The sequence below is a fragment of the Plecotus auritus genome (genome assembly GCF_963455305.1).
Source record: "Plecotus auritus genome assembly, chromosome: 6".
Classification (NCBI taxonomy): domain Eukaryota; kingdom Metazoa; phylum Chordata; class Mammalia; order Chiroptera; family Vespertilionidae; genus Plecotus; species Plecotus auritus.
Genome location: NC_137773.1, coordinates 141,793,468 through 141,817,064, shown reverse-complemented (window position 1 = coordinate 141,817,064; position 23,597 = coordinate 141,793,468). Strand labels below are relative to the sequence as shown.

The 23,597-nt window shown below is 39.7% G+C and overlaps 1 protein-coding gene across 6 annotated transcripts in view; it reads right to left on the bottom strand.

Moving 5' to 3' along the window:
• ATG7 (autophagy related 7) overlaps nucleotides 1-23,597 on the bottom strand; it is a 267,739-nt gene that overhangs the window by 200,708 nt on the left and 43,434 nt on the right. For all 6 annotated transcript variants that reach the window (XR_013960775.1, XR_013960776.1, XR_013960777.1 and 3 more), the window contains exons 8-11: nucleotides 9,645-9,733; nucleotides 7,620-7,741; nucleotides 1,966-2,056; nucleotides 967-1,111 (exon numbers count right to left, since the gene is read on the bottom strand). Coding sequence is in view for 2 of the 6 variants with exons in the window: in XM_080671745.1 (XP_080527871.1) it covers nucleotides 967-1,111; nucleotides 1,966-2,056; nucleotides 7,620-7,741; nucleotides 9,645-9,733 (447 nt within the window). In the remaining 4 variants the exon portion in view is untranslated. The remainder of the gene's footprint in view (nucleotides 1-966; nucleotides 1,112-1,965; nucleotides 2,057-7,619; nucleotides 7,742-9,644; nucleotides 9,734-23,597) is intronic.

Genomic DNA, 23,597 nt, shown 5'->3' with positions numbered 1-23,597 from the left:
AAATGGATAACTTTCCTTTTTTATAACTTCTACACAAGAGTGTTGTAAACCATAAAGAAAAAGACTAACATAATGAGTCATAAAAATTAAAAAAAAACTTTATATGGCTAAATATACTTTAAATTAATATGTTGAGAAAAAGATTTGCATTATATAACAAAAAAAAAAAGGTTAATCCATAATAAAAAGAACTCCAAAACAATAAAAGAAATACAACCCAGAGGACATAAATAGAAGAAATAAATATCACAAAAGAAATACAATTTAGGACTCACCCTCACTAATTAAAGAAATGCAAATAAAAAGCTTTGTTCCTCACATGTTTCTAGAAGCAGAGACTAGTATAATGGTTTTGAAAGATAATTTGGGAAGAAAAAAAAATTACTAGAGCAATTCTACTTCTAGGACTTTTTCCCAAAAGAAATAATACTATGAATATGTAAAGATATAAGTGTAAAAATGTTCATACCATCATCATCTCTAAAAGAAAAATATGCTGACAATGATTAAACAAACCGAAGACGCAGTCATACAATGAAATAGTATACATACATAATATGGAATACATAAAAAGAGAGCCATAATTATTTTTATATTAAGTTAAAAATAAAAACCTGTTATAGACAGTATGCTATGATCCAATTTTCATAAAAATAAGGAGCAGCAATGATGACAAATGTCTCTCATTTGTACATGCCTATAAATACTTCAGGGAAAAATATACTGCATATTAATCTATAAAGTCTACTTAATTCTGGGAAATGTGGCTTAGGATTGAGATGGAGGGACTTTGTGTTTTTACCTTATAATAAAAGCATGTATTCCTTTTATATTTAAAAATAAACTGAGGGGGAGGGAGAAGGAAGAGAGAGAGAGAGGAGAAAGGGCATCTGGGTGGAAGGCAAACAGATATAGTAAAATGGGAAGAGAAGCTTCAAAGGTACCATTTGGCCCCAAAAAACTTACCATCAGTGTCCTAGCTACATTACAGCCCAAGGTGCCAGCTCCAAGCAGCAGACATTTGACAGACACAACTTTGTCTAAGTCCAAAGTAGGCACCAATCTCCAACACATCAATTTGAGATTTAGATCCACTGATGACTCAGCTAATCTAGAAAATGAGAGAATTATTACTTATTCAGTCAATCACTCATTTATACCCAATTTTGGTCTTTTGGAATAGAAGTAGCTGTATGAGAAAAGAAGAAACAAATACTAAGGAAATTAGGATCAAAGGAAAAATAAGATGAAGCTTGAGGGTAAAAGGCGAGGAGAAAGGTTACTGTGCAGAATCATAACACTGTAGTCCTCTGCAATTGTTAGAAATAGGCCACATATTTGATACTAAGCTCCTGGCAGTGAAGATGAAAACGGAAGCATGACTGGTACTAGAAGTCATTGTGTCCATAAATAAAAACACACCAGCTACCAGCTGCTTAAAAAGAAAGTTGTTCCTAATACTGAAAACAGAGATTTTCTTCCATGCCACTCTCCCTTAAATACAATATTGGTTTCCATGAAATATTTCTTATAATGTCCTTCAATGTAGGCTACTAGAACAAAATTAAAGGGCAATGAATAAAGGACTACAACATGCTGCAGGTATACAGGTCTTAGAGTCTGTGCTTGAAGCAAGAACAAAATTTAGAATGTCTAGATCAATGGTGGGCAAACTCATTAGTCAACAGAATGGCAAACCGCAGCTCGCGAGCCTCATGTGGCTCGCAAGCCGCAGTTTGCCAGCCACTGATCTAGATGAACAGATGAACTGTGTGCCCTTCAGGATATCCATCATTAATATTAATTCCCACAACCAAACTTAAATTATGAGTTAGGCAGCAAAGAATGCAATAACACCCATTGTTCATGTGAATGTCACCCCTGGACTGAATTGTGCAGTGCCATTGACCTCATAGAACCTGGTGTGCGAAAGACCCATTGAAGAAACTATCTTCCAAAATATACCTTTTAGGGTCCATGCACTCACTGAGGTTCACCATCCTTGGTCCCATGCCTCCTTTCTGGTTCTTTTCCCATCCAACTGCTTTGGGACAATCTTAAAGCAAATGAAACAATAAATTTAATGAAGGAGGGAAGGATAAAAACAAGTCAGTCAAGCAGCAAGATGGCCCATACACTGATAAACTTTTGGTACACTTTTCTCAAAAAGGTTCTTGGGCCTGAATTTGCATCTACTTGCCTCAGTTGTCTTCCGATCTTCCATGGCTACTAGGAATCTTGTTTAGAGGCCAGTAGATCTATAGAGGAACTTCTGAAATACCCCTCAATTCTAGCCCAAGTTGCTTTGATTTCTGCAGGTGCTCAAATAAAAACAATCATATTTGGCATTGGTATAACCCTGTTGAAGGTTCTCTAAGGAAACAAGACTACTGTGATGGCAGCACAGCTTCTGATGAAGTTCCCCCTGGGATGTGAACAGTACATCCCTTTTGTTCCTCATTTTTGTGTCCCTCTGCTCAGCCACTCAACTCCATCACTGTGTACCTACCTGCGGGCAGATCATAGTCCAAGAAGACTGTCCCTCTGTTAAACTGCCCTTTCCTTTAAGCTCATCCTTATCCATTCAGACTTTCCCCTCCCCTATCTCTTTTAACCTCTGCTATGGGTGCCTGTGTAACTCCAATTCTGGCAGTTCAGAAGATAAGGATCCTGTGGCTAATAGACATGGGAAATACCTCTGGACCCATTTCTGTGTTCCCTATCCACTCCTTACCACCATCCAAACCTGGAGATCAGGTTGCATGTGAGGGAGATAAAAGCTTTGAGGAGCCTACAGTAAAGGAACATTGAATTTAATTTGGCTTTGTGTTTCCCAAATTTACCTGGCTCTCAGTATCTCCTTCCATCACTGGTAACACATTCAGGGAAATGGAACTCTATTCTACTGTTGCAAATGTTCTTAAAAACCTCACTTCCTTTGTAGAATACTCCTGCTACCTCACCTTAATGGAAACCTGACTTTCTTGGTGAAAACTTGCTAATGGGGTCCAGCCACTCTCTTACACTCCCCACAGCTCTAGATCTCAGTCCCTTTCTCACTGAATCCCTGAAATTCACAATAAAGCCTCAATTCCTTCGCAGAGAATTCATCCAGCTACAACCCACCCTAACTGTCTGCCTTACATAAGTCTCTGAAGGAACAGAAACTCCTTGACTTAATGTACAAAACTACTGGGAGAAATTTTGTTTGTTTCTAACGATACACTGGTGTTCTTTGGCCACTCTCCTCCTTTTAGATTTCTACTGTCACCTCTATTTTTCTTTCCTTGAAAACTTTTTATATTTTGACCTTTCATTTAAAAAAAAAAACAGTATTGCACCCTGGCCGGTTTGGCTCAGTGGACAGAGTGTTGGCCTGCGGAGTGAAGGGTCCCAGGTTCGATTCCAGTCAGGGGCACATGCCCAGGTTGCAGGCTCGATCCCCAGTAGGGAGCGTGTAGGAGGCAGCCAATCAATGGTTCTCATCATTGATGTTTCTCTTTCTCCCTTTCCCTTCCTCAGTTAAATCAATAAAAATCTTAAAAAATTAAAAAATATTGCTTAATTATGGGACCTAGAAAGTGTTGATTTCATTTACATAATATTTTATTTGTGAAAAGATGAGCTAGGATGACCAATTGAAAACCTTGGGACCAATCATGCTGGAAAGCTACTTGAGCCTCAATTTGACTGGGGGGCATCATTTACAGAAAGAAGACCAAAAACAAACGTCCCTTCTTGTTCTAATCCAGGCCTCTGGTGTAGTCCTGTTTCCAAAGTCATGAAAAATTAAAACTGATATAATAAATTTGAGTCCTTAAAGAGGTTAAAACTTCAAAATTCTTTTTCTGGGAAAAAGAATTCAGACTTGTTACTAAATCTTATTTTCTTACTATTCTTACGTTAATAAAAAAATGATTCCCTAATACACAGCATAAGAAACCTGGCAAGTACAGTCTAGTACTGTAGTTCATAACTCCAGCCTAAGCTTTCTCATTAAAAATAATCATGGGACAAAAACAAAATATAATTTCAAATTAAAATATCTCAGTACTCAAAATGCTGTAGCTATTTCTAAGAAAATTAGATGTACTTTAAACTTATTGACAATGAAAAAATTCTATACAGGGTGTCCCCCCAAAATGTATACACACTTTAACAGCTAATAGCTCAACTTTGAAAATGAAATGGATTTTAATAAAAATCCTATATAATAAAAGCATAATATGCTAAGTGTCAACCATTCATTCGACCGTTCCACCAGTCACTATGACACACACTGACCACCAGGGGGCAGATGCTCCAACTGGTAGGTTAGCTTGCTGCTGGGGTCCAGCTGATCAGGACTGGGCTAGACTGGGCTAGACGGTCGGACATGCCCTGAAGCCCTCCCATGATCCCTCCCGTAGTCCCTCCCCAGCCAGCCAGCGCCCATCAGCCCCAATCAGGACTGGGCGAGACGGCCCCGATCGACCCCGATCGCCAGCCAGGCCTAGGGACCTCACTGGTGCACAAATTCATGCACCAGGCCTCTAATTACCTTTATAACTATTCAAAGTGCCTGTATACATTTTTGGGATACTGTATATACGGCAATATTTAATCTACTATACTAGAGGCCCAGTGCACGAAATTCAGGTTGTCCCTCAGCCCACCCTGCACCCTCTCCAATCTGGGACCCTTTGAGGGATGTTCGACTGCTCATTTACAGGGATCGGGCCATGGGGGTGTGGCCAGCCTGGGTGAGGGGTTGAGGGCTGTTTGCAGGCTGGCCAAGCCCCCCAGCGGGGACCCTCACCCCATAGGGGTGTGGCCAGCCTGGATAAGGGGCTTTTTTTCTTTTTTTCAGTGCCTCCTTGAACGGAGGCCAGAGCTGGCTGGAAGCAGGTATCTGGGATTTATTTATCTTCTATAATTGAAACTTTGTAGCCTTGAGTGGAGGCCAGGGCTGGCCAGGGCGGGCTGGAAGCTTGGCTTCCTCCATCGCCAGGGGCAACCCAAGCCTCCTGCTTGCTACAGCTCTGTGGTGGCCACCATCTTAGTTGGGTTAATTTGCATACTCGCTCCTGATTAGCTGGTGGGTATAGCGGAGTGATGGTTAATTTGCATGTTTCTCTTTTATTAGTGTGTATCATACCTGCCTCCATATAAACTACATCTGTAAGTCATATCCAAAATTATTGAGAAAATATTTTTAGGGGAAACTTAGGGCCTGTTTTCCCAGTTAGTCAACTAGGAGGAGAACATCAGGACAGGAATTAAAATGAGGGTTCTCCCACCCTCAGCAGCGTCTGCTGCCTCCTTCAGCCAGTTGCCACGATATTCTTTATATCAGCAATGGAGGGTGGGCTTGGCTGCACTATGACGAGCATAAGAAAATATAGGATATTTAAAACTATACTTGTGATACCACTGTAACTATGGGATGTCTTAGAAATACTAAAAAAACCTTCAGTTCACACTATAATACAGAATAATTATTTAGAAAGATTTTTTTAATCCTCACCTAAGAATATGTTGTTGTTTTTTAATTTTACTGATTTTAGAGTGGAAGGGAGAGAGAAACATAGATGTGAAAGAGAAACATCCATTGGTTGCCTCCCAATGCAACTCAACCGGGCATCAAACCTGCAAACCTAAGTATGTGCCCTGACCAGGGATTGATATTGAAACCCTTTGGGTATGGGACGATGCTTCAATCAACTGAACCACCTGGCCAGGGTGAAAGATGAAGTTTAATTTACAGCTAAAAGGGGAACTATTAATTCGCATGAAAAAAATAAAGAAAAATTGCCTTGCCCTAACCGGTTTGGCTCAGTGGATAGAGCACTGGCCTGCGGATTCAAGGGTCCCAGGTTCGATTCCGGTCAAGGGCATGTACTTGGTTGCGGGCACATCCCCAGTAGGGGGCGTGCAGGAGGCAGCTGATTGATGTTTCTCTCTCATCGATGTTTCTAACTCTCTATCCCTCTCCCTTCCTCTCTGTATAAAATCAATAAAATATTTTTTTTTTAAAAAAAGTTGTGCTTTAAAAAAAAAAAAAAGAAAAATTGCCTTTTCATCCACACTCAAAAAAGATGTACTGAGAAATTACTGGATTATAGAAAGCCTCTTTTTCAAATGTAAATGCAGTGTTTCCTGGGTTTGCCAGTTCCATCAAGCATCGGTAATATTGGGAGCAGGGAATAATAAGAGTAATTCAATTACTTTATCTAAAAATGGAAAGAAAAGTGCCTCCCCTAAGGGTGATTGGCAGGATTTAGGGAGGGAAGTATGGAAAGTGATGGTGGCCTACCAGGTGTAGACCAGGCCCCCATTACTTGTTAGTTAACCTCATTCCCCTAGAACTACCCTCAGGTTGTGGCTTTAATATAACAAAAGTACTGTACAGTATGTAAGTTAGCATCACATGGAAGCTATTTTAGAATGTGCCAGAAGAGGGTGCTAAACCAAATGCAACTGTCTAAAAATAGCAGGGAGGCAATGGATTTCTTATGGCTCAAAGTAACAAGTAAACCACTTCCCCAATTGCCTGACCAAGCACTTCACAGCCAATCTCTCTGAGAAGTCTATTTAAGACATTTATCAGTGCTACAGCAAAGAATTACTGATGAAATGTCACCAGAGTAATTCTGGATCCTTTTGAAATCTGCATTCTAGAAATGCCATCTCAGAAGAAATATTAACATCCTCCCCTCCACGCCCCAGCAGTAAAACACTTTAAGGCACATGACTTGTGGATTAAAGAAAGCAATGTGCCTTGAAACTATGTGGGACATTGTGAGGAGCGAATTGAACAATGTATGTGAAACTACTCTGAAAAGCATGTAAGACACAAAAATCTGAGGGATCCTTTTGGAGAGTGCTGGGCTTATTTAGTGTGATAGGAAATTAACATAAATCAGCATTTATAAAGCACCTATAACATGCCAGACATTGTGTTCTGTCTTTTACATAGGACAGATTCCTCATAAGGAATATATCATGTGGTGGGTACTAGTAAGTATCACCTTTATTTTATTCAAACTTCAACATGTGTTCTGTGACATGAATATAAACATAAGTATAACTAACACACACACACACACACACACACACATATCTATATAAAATGTCTGTGAGCCTAAGTTTCCTTATTTATGAAAGGAGGAGAATAGCTGATGTCTATCACACAGGACCAAATGAAAAATATTAAATGTGGAAAGAGACATGGCACTTTTGCTCACTCATTTATTGCATGGAGAGTAGACTCACACACAACTTTAAGTTTGTAACAAATAAGTATGTCAGTGCATTAGTATTTCATTTTTCCTTTAAGAAGGGTCAGGAATAAAGATTGTGTCTTAAGCAAAAATAAAAACAAAACTGGGGGTAAAAACATCCTTAAGATTGAAAAATCCTGCCTGGAGAAAATTTCCTGGGGACAATCTTTGCCTTTGTGCCTGTCAGACTAGCAGAGCTGCTCTCTGTTCAAGGGAGGTGATCACATTGACAAAGAGGTAGAAATTGTACTTTTCTCTCCCTTCTGCTGCTATTGTAAAAGGATGAAAGGAAAGTTAAGCCTGATTAGGTTTATGATAAATAATAATTATATGCATTCTCAGAGACCAGCAAATTACCTGGGCTAAAAGCCATTTCTGGAAGCTTTATTTCGAAGATGATGCTGTGGGTGATGTCTCTGACCCCCTGCAAGGTGCGGTCCCGGAAGCAGAGGACTTCAACAGACTGGAAGCTACTACTCCTGACGGTTTTTATTTTTTTGAGGAAGGAAAAGAAAGAGCTCACATTAGAACTTCAGCAAACCCAGGTGGAAAGAATGCAATTCATTGTAATTATGCTTCCCTGACACCCTCAAGGGATGGCCTTAACCTTTGAGAGATTCTGAATATATCCTTGTATGCTTCCTTTGTCTCAGTGCTTAGAGGCTGAAGGCGGAATAGGCTGTGATTTCTTTCTAGGTGAATTTCATATAACAGTCTTAAATAATTCTGACAAACGAATCTTAAGTGTAGGATAAAAAAGCTTACAAGACATTGAAAAGAATGGCTAGGGCATGCATGGGTTCTTCTGGTTGCCCTTCTCTCCATCTGCACTTAAATTCTATGATGCCACACTTCAGTAGTTAGGAAGCCCATTTGCACTAGATAGACTGACCATCTGGATAAGTAAGTATAACCATTCTCCCGCTGGGGAAATCTGTAACTTAGCTACCTTCATTTTTTTAAAGTAAACATTTTGACTTAAGTAAAGCAGACACAAACACAATACACAACTTTTAAATATAAAGGAGCCTGTCTCATGGCTTCAACCAGTTATTAACCACCCCTTCAAAAGTAACTACTACTCTAACTTCCAAGTTCATACATGGCTCTTGCATATTTTGACCTTCACATAGATGGAATCATAGAGTATATATTCTTTTATATCCAGCTTATTTCATTCAACATTATGTTTTTAAAACTCATCTATATTGATACATGTATCGGCAGTTCACTAAAATTTGTAACATAGCATTCCATTGCAATGAATACACCACGATTTATTCCACTCCATTTCATTATTGAATGACATATGGGTTATTCCCCGTTTGGGGTTATTAAGAATAATGCTGCAATAGCCTGGCCTATGTGGCTTAGTGGTTGAGCGTCAATCTATGAACCAAGAGGTCACGGGTCGATTTCCAGGCAGGGCACTTGCCTGGGTTGTGGGCTCCATCCCCAGTAGGGGTTATGCAGGAGGCAGCCGATCAATGATGTTTCTCTCTCACTGATGTTTCTATCTCTCTATCCCTCTCCCTTCCTCTCTCTCTAAAAATCAATGAAAAAAAATTTAAAAAAATATTCTATATTTTTAAAATTCATTTAAAAAAATACTTGTCCAAGGATATGTTTTATTTTTAATTGATTTTTAGAGAGAGAAGAAGGGAGAGAGAAAAAAACAATGTGAGAGAGAAACATCGATTGGTTGCCTCCCATATGTGCCCTGATCACAGGAAACTCACAACCTTTTGGTGTACGGGAAGATGCTCCAACAAACTGAGCCTCCCAGCCATAAACATTCTTGGTATGTCTTTTGCTTGTATCTGAGTGAGCATTTATGTATGATATATACTTGAGAGTACAACTGCTGAACTAAGGATATTTTTAACTGTAATAGATACTCCCAGTTTTCCAGCAGTGTCTGAGAGTTCCAATTGCTCCATATCTTCAACAAGACCTGGTATTGTGATTTATTAATGATTAGTATTTATTTTATTTCCTTGATGACCAATGATGTTGAGCATTTTTTCAAATGTATATTGGCCTTTTAGGTACCCTCTTTTAAAATTATTTTATGGTAGGACAAAAGAAAGCTGGAAGCAACAGGATAATCCTATCCAAAAGCTGAAGAGAGGGCTGAAGAATTTCAGGGTCAGGACCTTTGGCTACTTGCCCTGCCATATTCTAAAACATCTTTAATACAGTATGGTCACAGTCTGAAGCTTCATAACAGGCCTGCTTAGGAGCTCACCACTGATGGAATTGGATCATGACTGATTTATCGACTCCCACCTGGTTTGTGTGCCAGAAGTGAAAAAAAATGCAGACATAGGCAGACACATTGTCAAAAACATATAGATAGACAGTCACATGTAAATACTGTACCATTTGTGGGCTGCTAGGACCAAAAAATTCCTCAAAGGCCATCCAGGGTATTGGGCTAAGTTACAGGGATCATATACACCAACTGTTATCTGTGAACATAAAAGACTTTCTGAATGAGTCAAGTATTGTGTCAGATTCACAATACAGACATTGCTAATACTTGCTCTTCACTTTTTATGCTGTTCTGCAAAAGCATTAATAATTAGACACTTGGTGAAGGGCTATAGGGAAGAGAAGAAAGCAAAATGATATAGGATGGACTACAGAACTTCTTGATGGCAGAAGCTATCAAATTCTTCTCTGTACTCCTGTACCTTGTATTGGGCCTGGCAGAGATTAAGAACTAGATACATTTAAAAGGAAGAAAGATTGAAAGGAAGACAGGGAGGGAGTACTGTCAACTGTCAGGGCTCACATAGAAAAAAACCTTTCCTAAAGAGACAATCTGTAAAAATTGCTAATTTTTATATAATGAGACCATCACAGGGCTACTATCATTGTCACTGTAAGTCTATAGTCAGATCAAATTAAAAAGCCAGATGCCCTTGATTGCTGACATGTTTCCTACCACTCCTTCCCACTCCTACTCCCACAACTCTGACCTCTGTCTAGAAAACTTGACTCAACTTCAAATACCAATTCTTCAGTGATGACTCCCTGTGCCAAAAGTGGTCACTCTATTCTTTCTGCTTCCACAGCATTTTGGACATTATACATAACATTTTCACTTTTTCTGTCCCCTTTCTCTCAAAAGACAATAAATGCTGAGCACCTAGCTCTTGATTTCTAAATACCATTCTCCAATAAAAGGAATCAGGGCTCCTTGGACACGTGGCTAATTCTAGGGCTGAGGCAGGAAAAACACAAGAGGAACCTGGAGCATCTTGTATATTAGAAAGGAAGGAAGTGCACAATAAACAAAAGGATGGGATGTCAAGGGAACACCAGAGCCAACTGAAAGGCCTGGGAGGGGCAGGTGTGGGGTGAAGGGGATCAGTGGGGGGGGAAAAAAACAAAGGGAACAGCTGTAATACTTTCAACAATAAAGATAAATTTTAAAAAGTGTTTGTGTTTGGTTTTTTTTACCCTGATAAAAAGAACAAAGAACTCTCAATGGCCAAGGTTGGACCAATATGGGCAACAAAATAAATAACATCAAATGATATTATAACCCATAATATAAAATAAATATCTATGAGACCATTCTGATATAAATAAATGATGGATAAGTAAATATGTAAAGGTAAAGGAACAAGTCTTCCTCTCAGATTTCCAAACAATATATGTAGATACATACTGCCCCCTCCAGGAGTAGAGCTTAATCCTTCTCCTCATTGAGAGCAGTTGGAGTTAGTGAATCACATCCAAAGAAAAAATAGTAACCTTGCAGTGGAGAAACCTGGCAAACACTACCTAACCAAGTGATCAAGTTTAACACCACCAGGGATGCTACGTGGATATCAGGTACCCCCTGATATGATGTGATGAAAACGGTGTTTCACCTCAGCGGTATTCTTTCCAAAAAACCCGTAACCCCAGTCAAATAATAAAAAAGATAACATTAGCCCAGCCAGTGTGGCTCAGTGGTTGAACATCGACCTATGAAGCAGGAGGCCAGGGTTAGATTCCCGGTCAGGGCACATGACTGGGTTATGGCTAATCCTCAGTAGGGGCGTGCAGGAGGCAGCCAATCAATGATTCTCTCTCATCATTGATGTTTCTTATGTCTCTCTGCCTCTCCCTTCCTCTCTGAAATCAATAAAAAATATAAATATTTAAAAAGACATTAGATAAACTCAAATTAAGTGGCATTCTACCAAAATAACTGCCAAGTACTCCGTAAAACTGTCAAGGTCATCAAAAACAAGGAAAGTCTGAGAAACAGTTACAGACCAGAGAGGAGGCCTGCCAACAAAATGCAATGTAGTCTCCTGGACGGGATGCTGGAACACAAGGAGGATGTTACTGGAAAACTGGTGAAATCTGAATAAGTCTCGAGTTAAGTTAATAGTAATGTATTAATGTTGGTTCCTCAGGTTTGATAAATGTACCATGGTTATTTAAGATGGTAACATCAGAAAAAACGAAAAACAGGGTGAAGGCATATGGGAACTCTTGGCACTATCTTTGCAACTTTTCTATAAATCTAAAATTATTCCAAAATAAAAAGTTTATTAAAAAAAAAAGACAGTCCTGGCCGGTGTTTGGGTGTTGTCCCATGCACTGAAGGATTGCCAGTTCTGCTCTCAGTTGGGGCACATGCCCAGGTTGTGGAATCAATCCCTGGTAGGAGGCATGCAGGAGACAACCGAATAATCCTGTTTCGCTCTCACATCGATGTCTCTCTCTCTCTCCCTCCCTCCCTCCCTCCCTTTCTCTTCCTCTCTCTCTAAAAACTTAAAAAAACAGCATACACACAAGACAATGAGCATCTAGAGAAGAATATCTTTTTCATCTTTCCATGATCAGTTCATAGATACATTGCAGATACTTAGTGAATGCTTATTGAATGATGTAAATGGATGAATGGCTAAAAGATAAATGGATGATGAATGGGAGGATGAAAGGAAGAAGGAAGGAAAGATAGCTGGCAGAGAACCATAAGTTAACCCACAGGTGTCCTTTATAGGTATACCCATGGGTTAAATAGAAACATGGCAGATAAACTTTTGATTACTCTAGATCCAGTTATTTCTGTAAGAATGGGATCAGCCCAAACACTTCCATTTATTTACCACAGTGCTGAGTACAGTGTAGGCACAAAGAAGGAGCTTAAGCAATATTCACATGAAAAAAAGCAGAAAGACAGAAAGTAAGAGAAGAAAGGAAGAGAGAGAAGGGGGAGGGAAGGAAGAACAGAGGGGAAAGGAAAGAAGGAAGGCCACAATGCCACCATCCAGAGAGAAACACTATTAATACCTTGATGTATAATTTCCATTTATTCTTTACATAAATATATTTTTATCATGATAACTTTTAAACAAAAACAGAATCATGCTATAAATACTGTTTTGTATCTATTATTCTACTATGAACTCTCTTCCATACTAATGTCATTCTATAACCACTGTCAGTAGTGGCTGAATGGCATTCCACTGTATTGATGTACCACAACTTTTTTCTATTTTCTATTAAACAACAATTAAGTAGTCTTCATATGAGCTCAATAAATCTCTGGAAATGTCTTACTATTGTCTTATCAGATAATTACTGCATTATATCAAAGTTATTCTTACAAATATTGGCTGCCTTCTCCACTATAAATTGTCTTATTCTCAAGACTGAAGTGTTTTGTCTAGTAGATTTTCATGTATTAAATGCAAAGAGATGCATATTTAATTCAATGTAAACAGATTCATAGGTATGGCCATCCTTTCAGGAAATACAGAATACCTTTATCTGAGATTTCCTTTTCCATGGGGAGATATAGCATCAGTATCTAGAAAACGTTTAACAACAGAACTTGCAGAGACTATTCTGAGGACTGCCCCTATGTCAGTGAGTGACCTAGGGAAATTAGTCAGCTCCTCCAGGCCTCAGTGTTTATCTGAATCACTCAGGCATTTTATACAGACAGACTAGAGGCCCAGTGTACAAAATTCATGTACTCGGGGAAGGGGGTCCCCTCAGCCCGGCCTGCTCCCTCTCGCAGTCTGGGAGCCCTCAGGGCATGTCCAAGTGACAGCTTAGGCCTGCTCCCTGTGGGAGCACACTGATCACCAAGTGCAGCTCCTGTGTTGAGCATCTGCCCCCTGGTGGTCAGTACATCATAGCGAGCAGTTGAGCAGCCTTAGCATTCATTAGCATATTACACTTTGACTGGTTGAATGGCCAACTGGACGACCGGACACTTAGCATATTAGGCTTTTATTATATAGGACTAGAGGCCCGGTGCATGAAATTCATGCATGGGTTGGGGAGGGGTGTCCCTCAGCCCAGCCAGCACCCTCTCCAATCTGGGACCCCTCAGGAAATGTCCGACTGGGATGGGGCCTAAACAGGCAGTCAGACATCCCTCTCACAATCCAGGACTGCTGGCTCCTAACCACTCACCTGCCTGCCTGCCTGCCTGATTGCCCCTAACCGCTTCTGCCTGCCAGCCTGATAGCCCCCTAACCGCTCCCCTGCCAGCCTGATTGATGTCTAACTGCTCCCCTGCCAGCCCAATCGCCCCCAAGTGCCCTCCCCTGCTGGCTTGATCGCCCCCAACTGCCCTCCCTTACCGGCCTGGTTGCCCCTAACTGCCCTGCCCTGCAGGCCCAATCGCCCCCAACTGCCCTCCCCTGCTGGCCTATTCACCCCCAAATACCCTCCCCTGCCAGCCTGACCACCCACAACTGCCCTCCCCTGCCAGCCATCTTGTGGTGGCCATCTTATGGCAGCCATCTTGTGACGACGTGGGGGTGGCCATCTTGTGATGACATGAGGGCGTCGCACGAGGGAGCGAGGGCCACTTAGGCTTTTATTAGTATAGATGACTAGTCTCATCACTGGAGATTTGGAATCACTAATAATGTTGTTAGCAGAAATGCCCATGTACAGACTTTTCATGTTCAGTACCATCTCATTTAATCCTTACTAGAACTCTATGAAGCAGGTACTATTATTTTCCCCATGATTCACTTGTGACAGTGGGTATGTGCTGGATAAACTACAAAAGTAATCATTGCTTAAATTTCAATTAAAAAAAAAAAATCAAGGGCATTTACAACTCTGTTACCCAGCAAGAAAAGGGGAGAGAAGGGAGAAATTAGCATTCTACTTCTCTAACATTTGAAATGGGTTAGAAAAGAAATGGCCTGATGAGATTAAAAAAAAAAAAAAAAAAGCATTGGCTGGAGCAGTATGTGTTCTAATCCTGCAGCTCACTGATTTTAAGATCTTGGGGAAATTCTTTCCTTACCTCTAAAATGAAGGAGTTGAATCATTTTATCTAAAGGAATTCCTTCAAGCTCCAGAATTATAGAACTTCAAAGAACATTAACGAAAAAAAATCCTACATAGGTTACAAAACAAGACAGATAATATTATTAAGGTTCAATTTTATAGGGTGTCTAAAGGCTATTCAATTTATTTAGGAAGAACCTACACAGCATCAATCCAGAAAATGCCATTCATATAGAGATTTTGTGTTTCAATTTTCAAATGTGACTCCATAAACCTGGGCTCTTATCAAATGTCCTGAGTTACTCTCATGCAACCTTGGACAATTTATTTAACCTCTCTATGCCTTAGTTTTCTCATCCATAGGATAACTCTCACCTGTACTTAGCAAAGATATAGGCAAGCACTCAACAAATAGTGACTATACCACAGTGTAAATAAACTCTACTGTAATAACTCCACTCACCTATTTGTTCAGTTCAATCTAACACTATTACATAGTTATCTATCTTTAGTAACAAAATTATCTTTTATTAACTGGTAGAGAGAAGAAGTGGATAAGTTCTAGTTGATCAAATATTCTCCAGGTCTAGGTTTTATCATCTGCAAACGTAGAGATGGGACTAAGTGGTACTTAAAGTATATAAATTAGAATGTTATATTACATACTACAAGTGGATGACTAACTTCAAAGAATGAGCATATTTCTGACACTAAATACAAAGGCAATGAGATAGGAAGGTAATAAGAAAAAAAGAAAACTTTTTTTGAGCAGAAAAGATCAGGAATAAGTTCTTAGAGCAACATGACCTAAGATGAGCTACAGAAAAGGAATGAACTGCTAAGAGAAATCTATCACTTACACATAAAGGGAGGTCAGCATGAAAATGCTTTGAAGTAACCCTCCTACTCACAGGAGGCAAGCATCTGGACAGAAAAATGACAGAATCCATTTGACACTAGGCTGAACATCATTTAAAAATCCTTTGATTTTTTAAAAGTGACTCCAAAACCTGTTAAGTGCTTTAGAAACTAAACAAGGAAGCTCAGTTATTGTAGAAATACAATGGAATACTATGCTGCTATAAAAAAGAAGGAATTTTTACCATTTGCAACAGCATGGATGGAACTGGAGAGCATCATGCTAGCGAAATAAGCCAGTCGGAGAAAGATAAATATCACATGATCTCACTCATATGTGGGATATAATGATCAACATAATTTGATGAACAAGAATAGATCCAGAGACAAATTCGGGAGTTGGGGGGAGGAGATTAGAGAGTAACCAAAGGACTTGTATGCATGCATATTAGCATAACCAATGGACACAGACACTGGGGTGGTGGGGGACTGCCCGGGGTGGGAATGACTGGAGGGGAGGGGGGTCAATTGGGGAAAAAGAAGACATATGTAAAACTTTAAACAATAAAAAAATCATAAAATACAAAAATAAAAAACAAACAAAAAAGGAATAATCATTAACAAGGAGTTCTGGGTTCTAGAACTGGCTTTGCTGCAAATTCATTGTGTGAACTTATACAAATCACTTCCTTTTATGATACAAATCAGTGGAAAGAAGCAAAATGTAATTGGAAAAATACTTTGTTTAAAAGGTTTATGAAATAAATATTTCTTTCTATTTGGCTGAGAGCATACAACTCATTGAAGTGGTCCAGTCATGATCTGTCTATGATCCACCCAGCAATTTGCTGGAAAAGTACAACATGAGAAAGGAAAGGAGGGAAATTGTCAACTTGAGTGTCTTTGAGAAATTTTTACCCTAATCCCATAAAACATGTATATCTGACAAATGGCTATTACCTAAACATTTGCTATAACAGAAAATGCATAAAAGAAATTACATGTTTTAAAAGTATGAGAAAATTATTCAATTCTCTAATGCCCAGTGATATAACAGATGGCTGTCAAGATGCAAAGATCGCTAAGTGAAGAGCCCACTAAAAGCATACCAATGCTATTGCTCTTGTCTAAAGATTCTAAAGCCCTAGAATTAAAGCCTAATATGTTTTTGAAATTACAAAACATTTCCCAAACATCCAATCTTCAGTAACTGCTTTGAAGAAAACAGAAGACTCAAACAAGCTTTCCAAAAAGATTAGCAATGGGGTAACTATTTAGGCTGCTTTTAATGCAATCACAAGAACTATTTGTTGTAACAATATGGTGCCATCATGACTTGTAAGTGGAATCAACATTTTATTGAGGGAAATAAAACTTAAACAATGCTCATTTTCAACTAACCAAATGTATACAACATTCAATGCTTATAAGGGTACATTGTTGGCAAGAGAGAAAACAGGCAGTTTGGGGCAATAGTTATCAGCAGTGATGTGCTAGAGATGGCTTGGGAAAGCCTACTTTCTCTTCCCATCTCCGAATAATGTGACTTCACAATGGTGGCTTGAAATTGGCTGTGATGGGATCACTGACACCACGAAAATAAGCAAGCACTACAAAATAAGGGCTGTAGCCCCAAAGGCCAATTGTCAAATGGACAACTTTTGATTTTAAGCCTTAAAATATTCAAACTCTTCAACCCAGTAATTTTACATCTAGAAGTGTAAGGAAATAATTCAAAATAGGAAGGCGGGGAGGAATTTCATGCACAAGAAGCTCCTAATAGTAAATAAGTATAAAAAATCTAAATGTAAAATTTGATAAAATTATCAAATGTATCAATTTAAAAGGATGTTGATATAGAGCATAATACTATTATGCTAAAACTAGTGGCCTGGTGCACAAATTCGTGCACATTGAAAGAAAATTAAGTAGAAGAAATCTTTTAATATTGCTATTCGCCCTTTCTCTATAATAGAAGTGTCAACCAAATTCACAATCGACAATGACAGATGGAAACACACATGTGCAATTGGTGCCAGAGAGAGCTTTATATATATCATGCATGTGTAAGTCAACTTAGCCTTTTATAGATATAGAACAAATTTGCTTAATTAGACCTGCTTTCTGATTTTGCTAAACTTTTCCAGCCCACTGAATTACCCCAACTTCTTTCAGGTAATTGTCAGCAACACAGTAGTAAATATCAACATGAAGCAGACTATTATTGTAGATCACGCAGGGAGAACAAAGGGTAAAATATTTAACTGCAACAGTGTTTGACTATATTCTGTGCAGTGAGAAAACCTGAAGTCATTTTCAAGGTCCACCATTTCTTACTTCTTTTCAGTCGGGTCAAGTTTCTAAGCTTTCTAAATCTCTGTTTTCCGGCTAATGAAAAGAAAATGGGATTCCACCGAGTCTCCTATCTACCTACTCCAGTACTTCTGTGAGGATCAAATGAGATGAGGCACAGGAAAACACTTCACAGACATTTGGTTACAGTGTAAAGTGTTTGCACCTGGCTATAAAGCAAGTCATGTTCCTGGACTGCAGAAACTACAAGGAAGCTAGTCACTAGGGAGAGGAAGCCAGGCATTGCTACATTGTGACATCATTACCTGGATAGACACTTAGCATATTAGCCTTTTATATATATAGATAACACAATAAAACAGAATATAGTAAAATCTTTGTCTTTAAAAGATAGGCAGAAAAAAATTAGAAGAAAATATACAAAATGCTTACTTTTAAAAAAATCCAAAAACTTAAATAGTTGAAGATCTTTATAATACTTCAAAAACAGAAAGATACAGGTAGATATAAAATGAATGAAACCATGCCTAGTACAGTTCATTTATCTGCCAATATTCTCAAAATGGGTACACAGCATTGTCCAAAATATAGGTGATGAACTATTTGTGAGTCCTAAATCATTTAGTGGGTCACAACTATCATTTTTCAAAAAAAGATAAAACAGAATAGGATAGAAAATAAGCAGAGTAAAGTATTATTTTGTTAAAGTTTTGTTTCAGTTATATATGTGTATATATACATCTAAAGACACACATAAATATGATTATTGAGTCATAATGTAACAGGTGTTTTTAACTATCAGTAACAAAGTTTGGCATTAGCAATCATCTTAACAACCATAAGTCAGCCACGAAATGAGAGAAAACCAATCAAAGATGCATTTGCTATTGAGTTTTAATTTTAAGAAAGCAGCAAACTGGTAAAAAGCTTCCTGAATTGTCTAGGGATTTCTGAACTGATAACCCTGCAAATCTCAGGAGGGCTTCTCTAGCAGGCAGACTAGTCCTAATTTCTTCAGGTATTTTTGAAATCCAAAAAGGCAAAGAAGTCTGCCTTTCTTTGGTAAAGGCAATGTTGGCAGCATGACTCAGGGCCTCAAAATTCCATTTTAATTGAACTAACTTCTAAGAAAAGAATTTTCTTTTGAAAATGAAAACTGACAAACTTATTCTAAGAAAATACAGTGGGAACAATTATAACATGTGAGTAAAACTTAATAAAGCCAGTTTATATCCATCATCTGTTAATTCTCACAACCATCTACAAGGAAGAGGGTGTTATTCCTGGACACTTGTGCATGAGAAGGGAGGTGAGACTCAGAAAGTTTGGCTCATGAGGTTGCAGTTGGGACCCAAAATCTGGCCTTCTTACTCTATCACAACATGCTCTGAGCCAAGGAGAGAAAAGGGATGCTTCTTTTTCCATTATATGAAGCATTCTGACTGTAGGAGGTAAGATTATTCACATGAAAATAGGCCATTCAATTTCTAACCTCATTCCCTTTCTCCTCATCTATAAAATGGGAACAATACTACTCACTGTGCATGGTGTTGGAAGGATTATGGATAGCAAGTATAAGTAACCAGCTCTGTGTTGGGCACACAGTCAGAACTTAGGGCATAGAAGCTGCAGCTGCTATTGGCTAAATGAACAGTGAGGAATCATGATTCTCTTTGGGGGCAGATACCCACTCTCCCAGCCAGCTGAGGCTCCAGACATCAGTGAGCAGCATCTTTGGATGCAAAGGCCCCACTCTGGCTTGGAGCAGAGATGAGCCATCTCCCTCCTTATCTCAGCAATCCCACAGGATCCTGCAGGCAGGCTAAGTCCTGTCCTTCTCTTTATCTTCCTCTGAGCCAGGGACCCAAACAGGACTCATGAATGGATTTCAGTGTTCTGTGGATCCTCTGACATTAGATATTAGACCTGAGTACAGATATGTATTTTTCTGTGACAAGGACCTATTAGTTCCACCAAATTCTCAAAGAGGTTATTCATCACCACCCCTGTCCCAAATTAAGAACTACTTCTCTAAATTACCCATTGCAAATCACATACCTCCCTTATATTCCTTCTCCAGTCAGAACACTAAGCAGGTCTGTGACTTACACTAGACATAAACTTAAGTGGGACAATTTGGGAGAGCCTTTATAAGATGCACGGCCTTAATCAGATAGCAGAATACTCACACTGAAGAAAACACTATAATGAGCCATACTAAGAGTGACCTACTACTTACTAAATGCCTACTGTGTGTCAGGTACTGACCCAGTTGCCTCACATATGTGAGCTCTAATCCTCACAACAACTCATACATGCATCCATTCTTCCATGTATTTTATACACCAGGCAAGATACTACAGGATGCAGATGCAATGGGTGATAAAGCAGAGATAGGGTACCTGACCTCAAGGAGCTTACATTTACATGAGAGAAAAAGATGTTAATCAAAGATCACCCAAGAAAATGTACTATTACAACTGTACTAAATATTGCAAAGAAAAACTACACAGTGCTATGAGAGCCCAATGCAAGTATGACAACCCTTTTTACAGAGGTCAGGGAGGGTTTCTCTGAGGAATCATGATTAAGTTTAAATCCAAAGAAAGAATAAATACTTCACTGGGCAAAAGGGAGAGATGGAGGTGGGATGGGAGAGGCAGAAGAGAAAAGAGAGAAAAGGGCTTTCCAGGCAAAAGGCACGTGTAAAAGCCCTGTGCTGTGGCAGGAGAGTACATAGCAGCACCTTTGAGGTGTGGCGAGGTGCAAAAGCAAGAGGGAATGTGGACTGACTTGGGGCTGGAACTGCACAGGGGCCAGGCCACGGAAAGTCTATGTGCCATATTAAGGAATTTGGGTATTATTCTTAGAGTTCAGGGAAGAAGACATTGCTAGTTTTATTTGGAGAGTGACATGATCAGATTTGCTTTTCAAAGAATTGCTTTGGATAATATGGGGACAGATTAAAGGGAGGTCAGAGCAGACACAAAGAGATGATTAGGAAGCTATTGCAGTGAAGCAAATGAAAGATCCCAGCAGCTTAGACTGGGATGGTGGCAGAAGAAATACAAAGGCGGCAGACTAAGAGAAGTTTAGGACAGGAAACCTATAGGATATGGGGGTGGTAAAGGACAGAGTGGGGTCTGGCAGGCTGCCCAGATCTCTGGCTCTCATGGCTAGATGGAAGGTGGTATCACTGCAAGACAGTGATGCCCAGAAGAGGATCAGATTTGAAATGAAGATTATGAGTTCAGCTTGAAGATATTGAATTTGAGGGGGTGGAGAAAGCAGGCAACTAGATAACATGGCCTGGGGTCCAGAGGGAGGTTCATAATGGAGGAAGTGGTTACAGGGATCAGGGACACAGTGAGATCCTCCAGAAAAGAAATCAGACTGAAAGGAGAGGAACAGGGAGTGATGCCAACATTTCTCCATCTTACATGTGAGGACACCAAGGCTCACAGAGAAACAGTGACGTGCCCAGGCATTTCAAAGTGCTGGTGAGAGGAGGAGGCAGAGAAAAAAGTAAAACACGAAGCCAGAGCTCAACAGCAGGAGTTCACACTGAAAAGAATGCCTATTTTTTTAAGAATAAGGCAAAAGCCTTCAAGGACACTTCATGAATCAGGAACACTAAAGAGAAACTGGACTTATGTGAAAGAGTGAACTAGATTAATAAAAATAAAAGCAGAAACAACTTCAAGGTTGCACAGAAATCTACTTTCCCTGAAGCCTTTTGTGTCTAGACCAGTCCAAAATGGTCTCTCCCTCCTCTCAACACTCACACATCAGATGCCCATTAAGTGTCAGGCATTCCACTAAATGTTGAAGACAGTGTAGGGTCAAACATGATTTCTGTGCTAAAGTTGTTCACAGGCTGGTTAGGGAGAAGAAGCAGGCAGATAAACAAATCAACAATGACAGGAGAGCTCAGTCAGTGCTAGGAGGGAGGCTGCTACCCAAACACAGAAGAGGGCTACCAAACAGTGATGAACCAGCCCAGCCAGCATGGTTGAGCGTCGACCAATGAACCAGGAGGTCATGGTTTGATTCCCAGTTGGGGCACATGCCCCAGGTGCAGGCAGGAGGCAGCTAATCAATGATTCTCTCTCATCATTAATGTTTCTCTCTCTCTCTCCTTCTCCCTTCCTTTCTGAAATCAATAAAAATGTATTTTGAAAAAACAGTGATGAACCAGAAAAGGGGTGAGATCCTAGCCAGGTGAAGGAATGGAAACAGAAATAAAGGCATTTCTGAAGGCACAGAAGGGGAGGGGAGGGGGGGAGGGGGAAAGAGGAGGGGGAGAGGGGAGGGGGGGAGGGGGAAAGAGGAGGGGGAGAGGGGAGGGGGGAGAAGCATTGGACAACTGAAAGGCATAGTTTTAGACAGAACATACGATGCCTCTTGAGGGATGAAGCTAGAATGATGAACAGGAACTAGTTTGAAGCGGCCCCGAATGCCAACCTAATTTGTTTTACTTTATCCTGAAGTCAACAGGAACCACAGGAAAGTGACATGATCAAATTTACATGTTAGAAAATGCATTTGGGCAGTACTGTGAGGGACAGATGGGACATTCGGGACCACAGATGGGGAGGTTGCCCAGGAGGCCATGAAACTCCTATGAGGCCATCCATCTGCACAGTTTCTGGTGAACCTTTCTAGAACAAGATGGGGCACAAACATCCAAAGTATCAATCATATCATTTCATTGGCACTTCTCTTCTACTACCTGAATTTTTAGTTAACTTTCCACAAGTCATGTCTCGTCTCCCTACAAGATCTCAGGTTCTGTGAGAACATATACATTGAGCAATTCTAAGCTTTCCTAAGATGCGACCCTAAACCAGTGAAGAGCTCTATGCTTGAACTTGGCAGGTGGTTGGTCTCAGGGTCAGAACACAGGTAAACTTGCCCAAAGTAGACACCAGAGATTTGTTCAGTCTTTGAAAAGATGTTGCTGTTGAGGAAGAAAGGAATTGGATGCATATTTAAGCACCTGCCAGGTTTGATCCATTTGATTCCAAAGGGCAATCTGCACCCAAACGATAAGAGAATGAAATGGAATGGAAGAAAGCACATGAGCTTTGGAATTCAGATCACTTGGCCGTGTGACTCTGAGTCTCATTTTCATTAAATAGAAAATGCAGATACTAATAAAACCTATTTCACAAAGTTATTATAAGATCAAGTGGGTTAAAGCTCCTTTTCAACTGTAAAGTGCTCTGTAACTAGTTATTATTTTGGCATAGGTACACTTTGGGGAGGACCTCTTATTTACCACTCATAACCTGAATTAGTTGCCTTCAAACACAGGCCATTTAATCCTGCCTGCTATCACAATAAGACCTCATTCTAGATTGGACTTTACATTATTAATGATTGGTATCACTGCTGCTAATTTAGCTACAGTTCTGTGAAACTGCCTAGGGGGAGAGAAAATAATTTTAATAAAACTTCAATCCTCAGTCATTATTTAAAAAAGGGCTTCCTCTGAAAAAGAGTATACTTAGACATGATGTCCCTGCCCTTTAGGCGCTTACAGACTAATACAGCACAAAAAGTAACTTGTACAAGGGCTTTGTTGAGTAGAAAATGAGGATTAAGGCATAAGTGCCATGAGATCAGAAAGGGATAGGTTACACATGGCCCTACCCTGAGAAGGCTTCACAGTGGAGGTAGAATATCAATAAAAAGAAGGAGTTTCATAGGATTTTCACAGGTAGAATATATTTTGGGAAGATTATACTACATGAGGATAAAGAGAGATATAGGAAAAATTCTAGGCATAGTTGACTGGGGGGGTTGTCTATTGAAAACAGACAAACTTAGTTGGAGCAATGGTTTAAGAGGAAAAAGGTGAAAGATGAGGCAGGAAAGTAAGCTTGGAGCCAG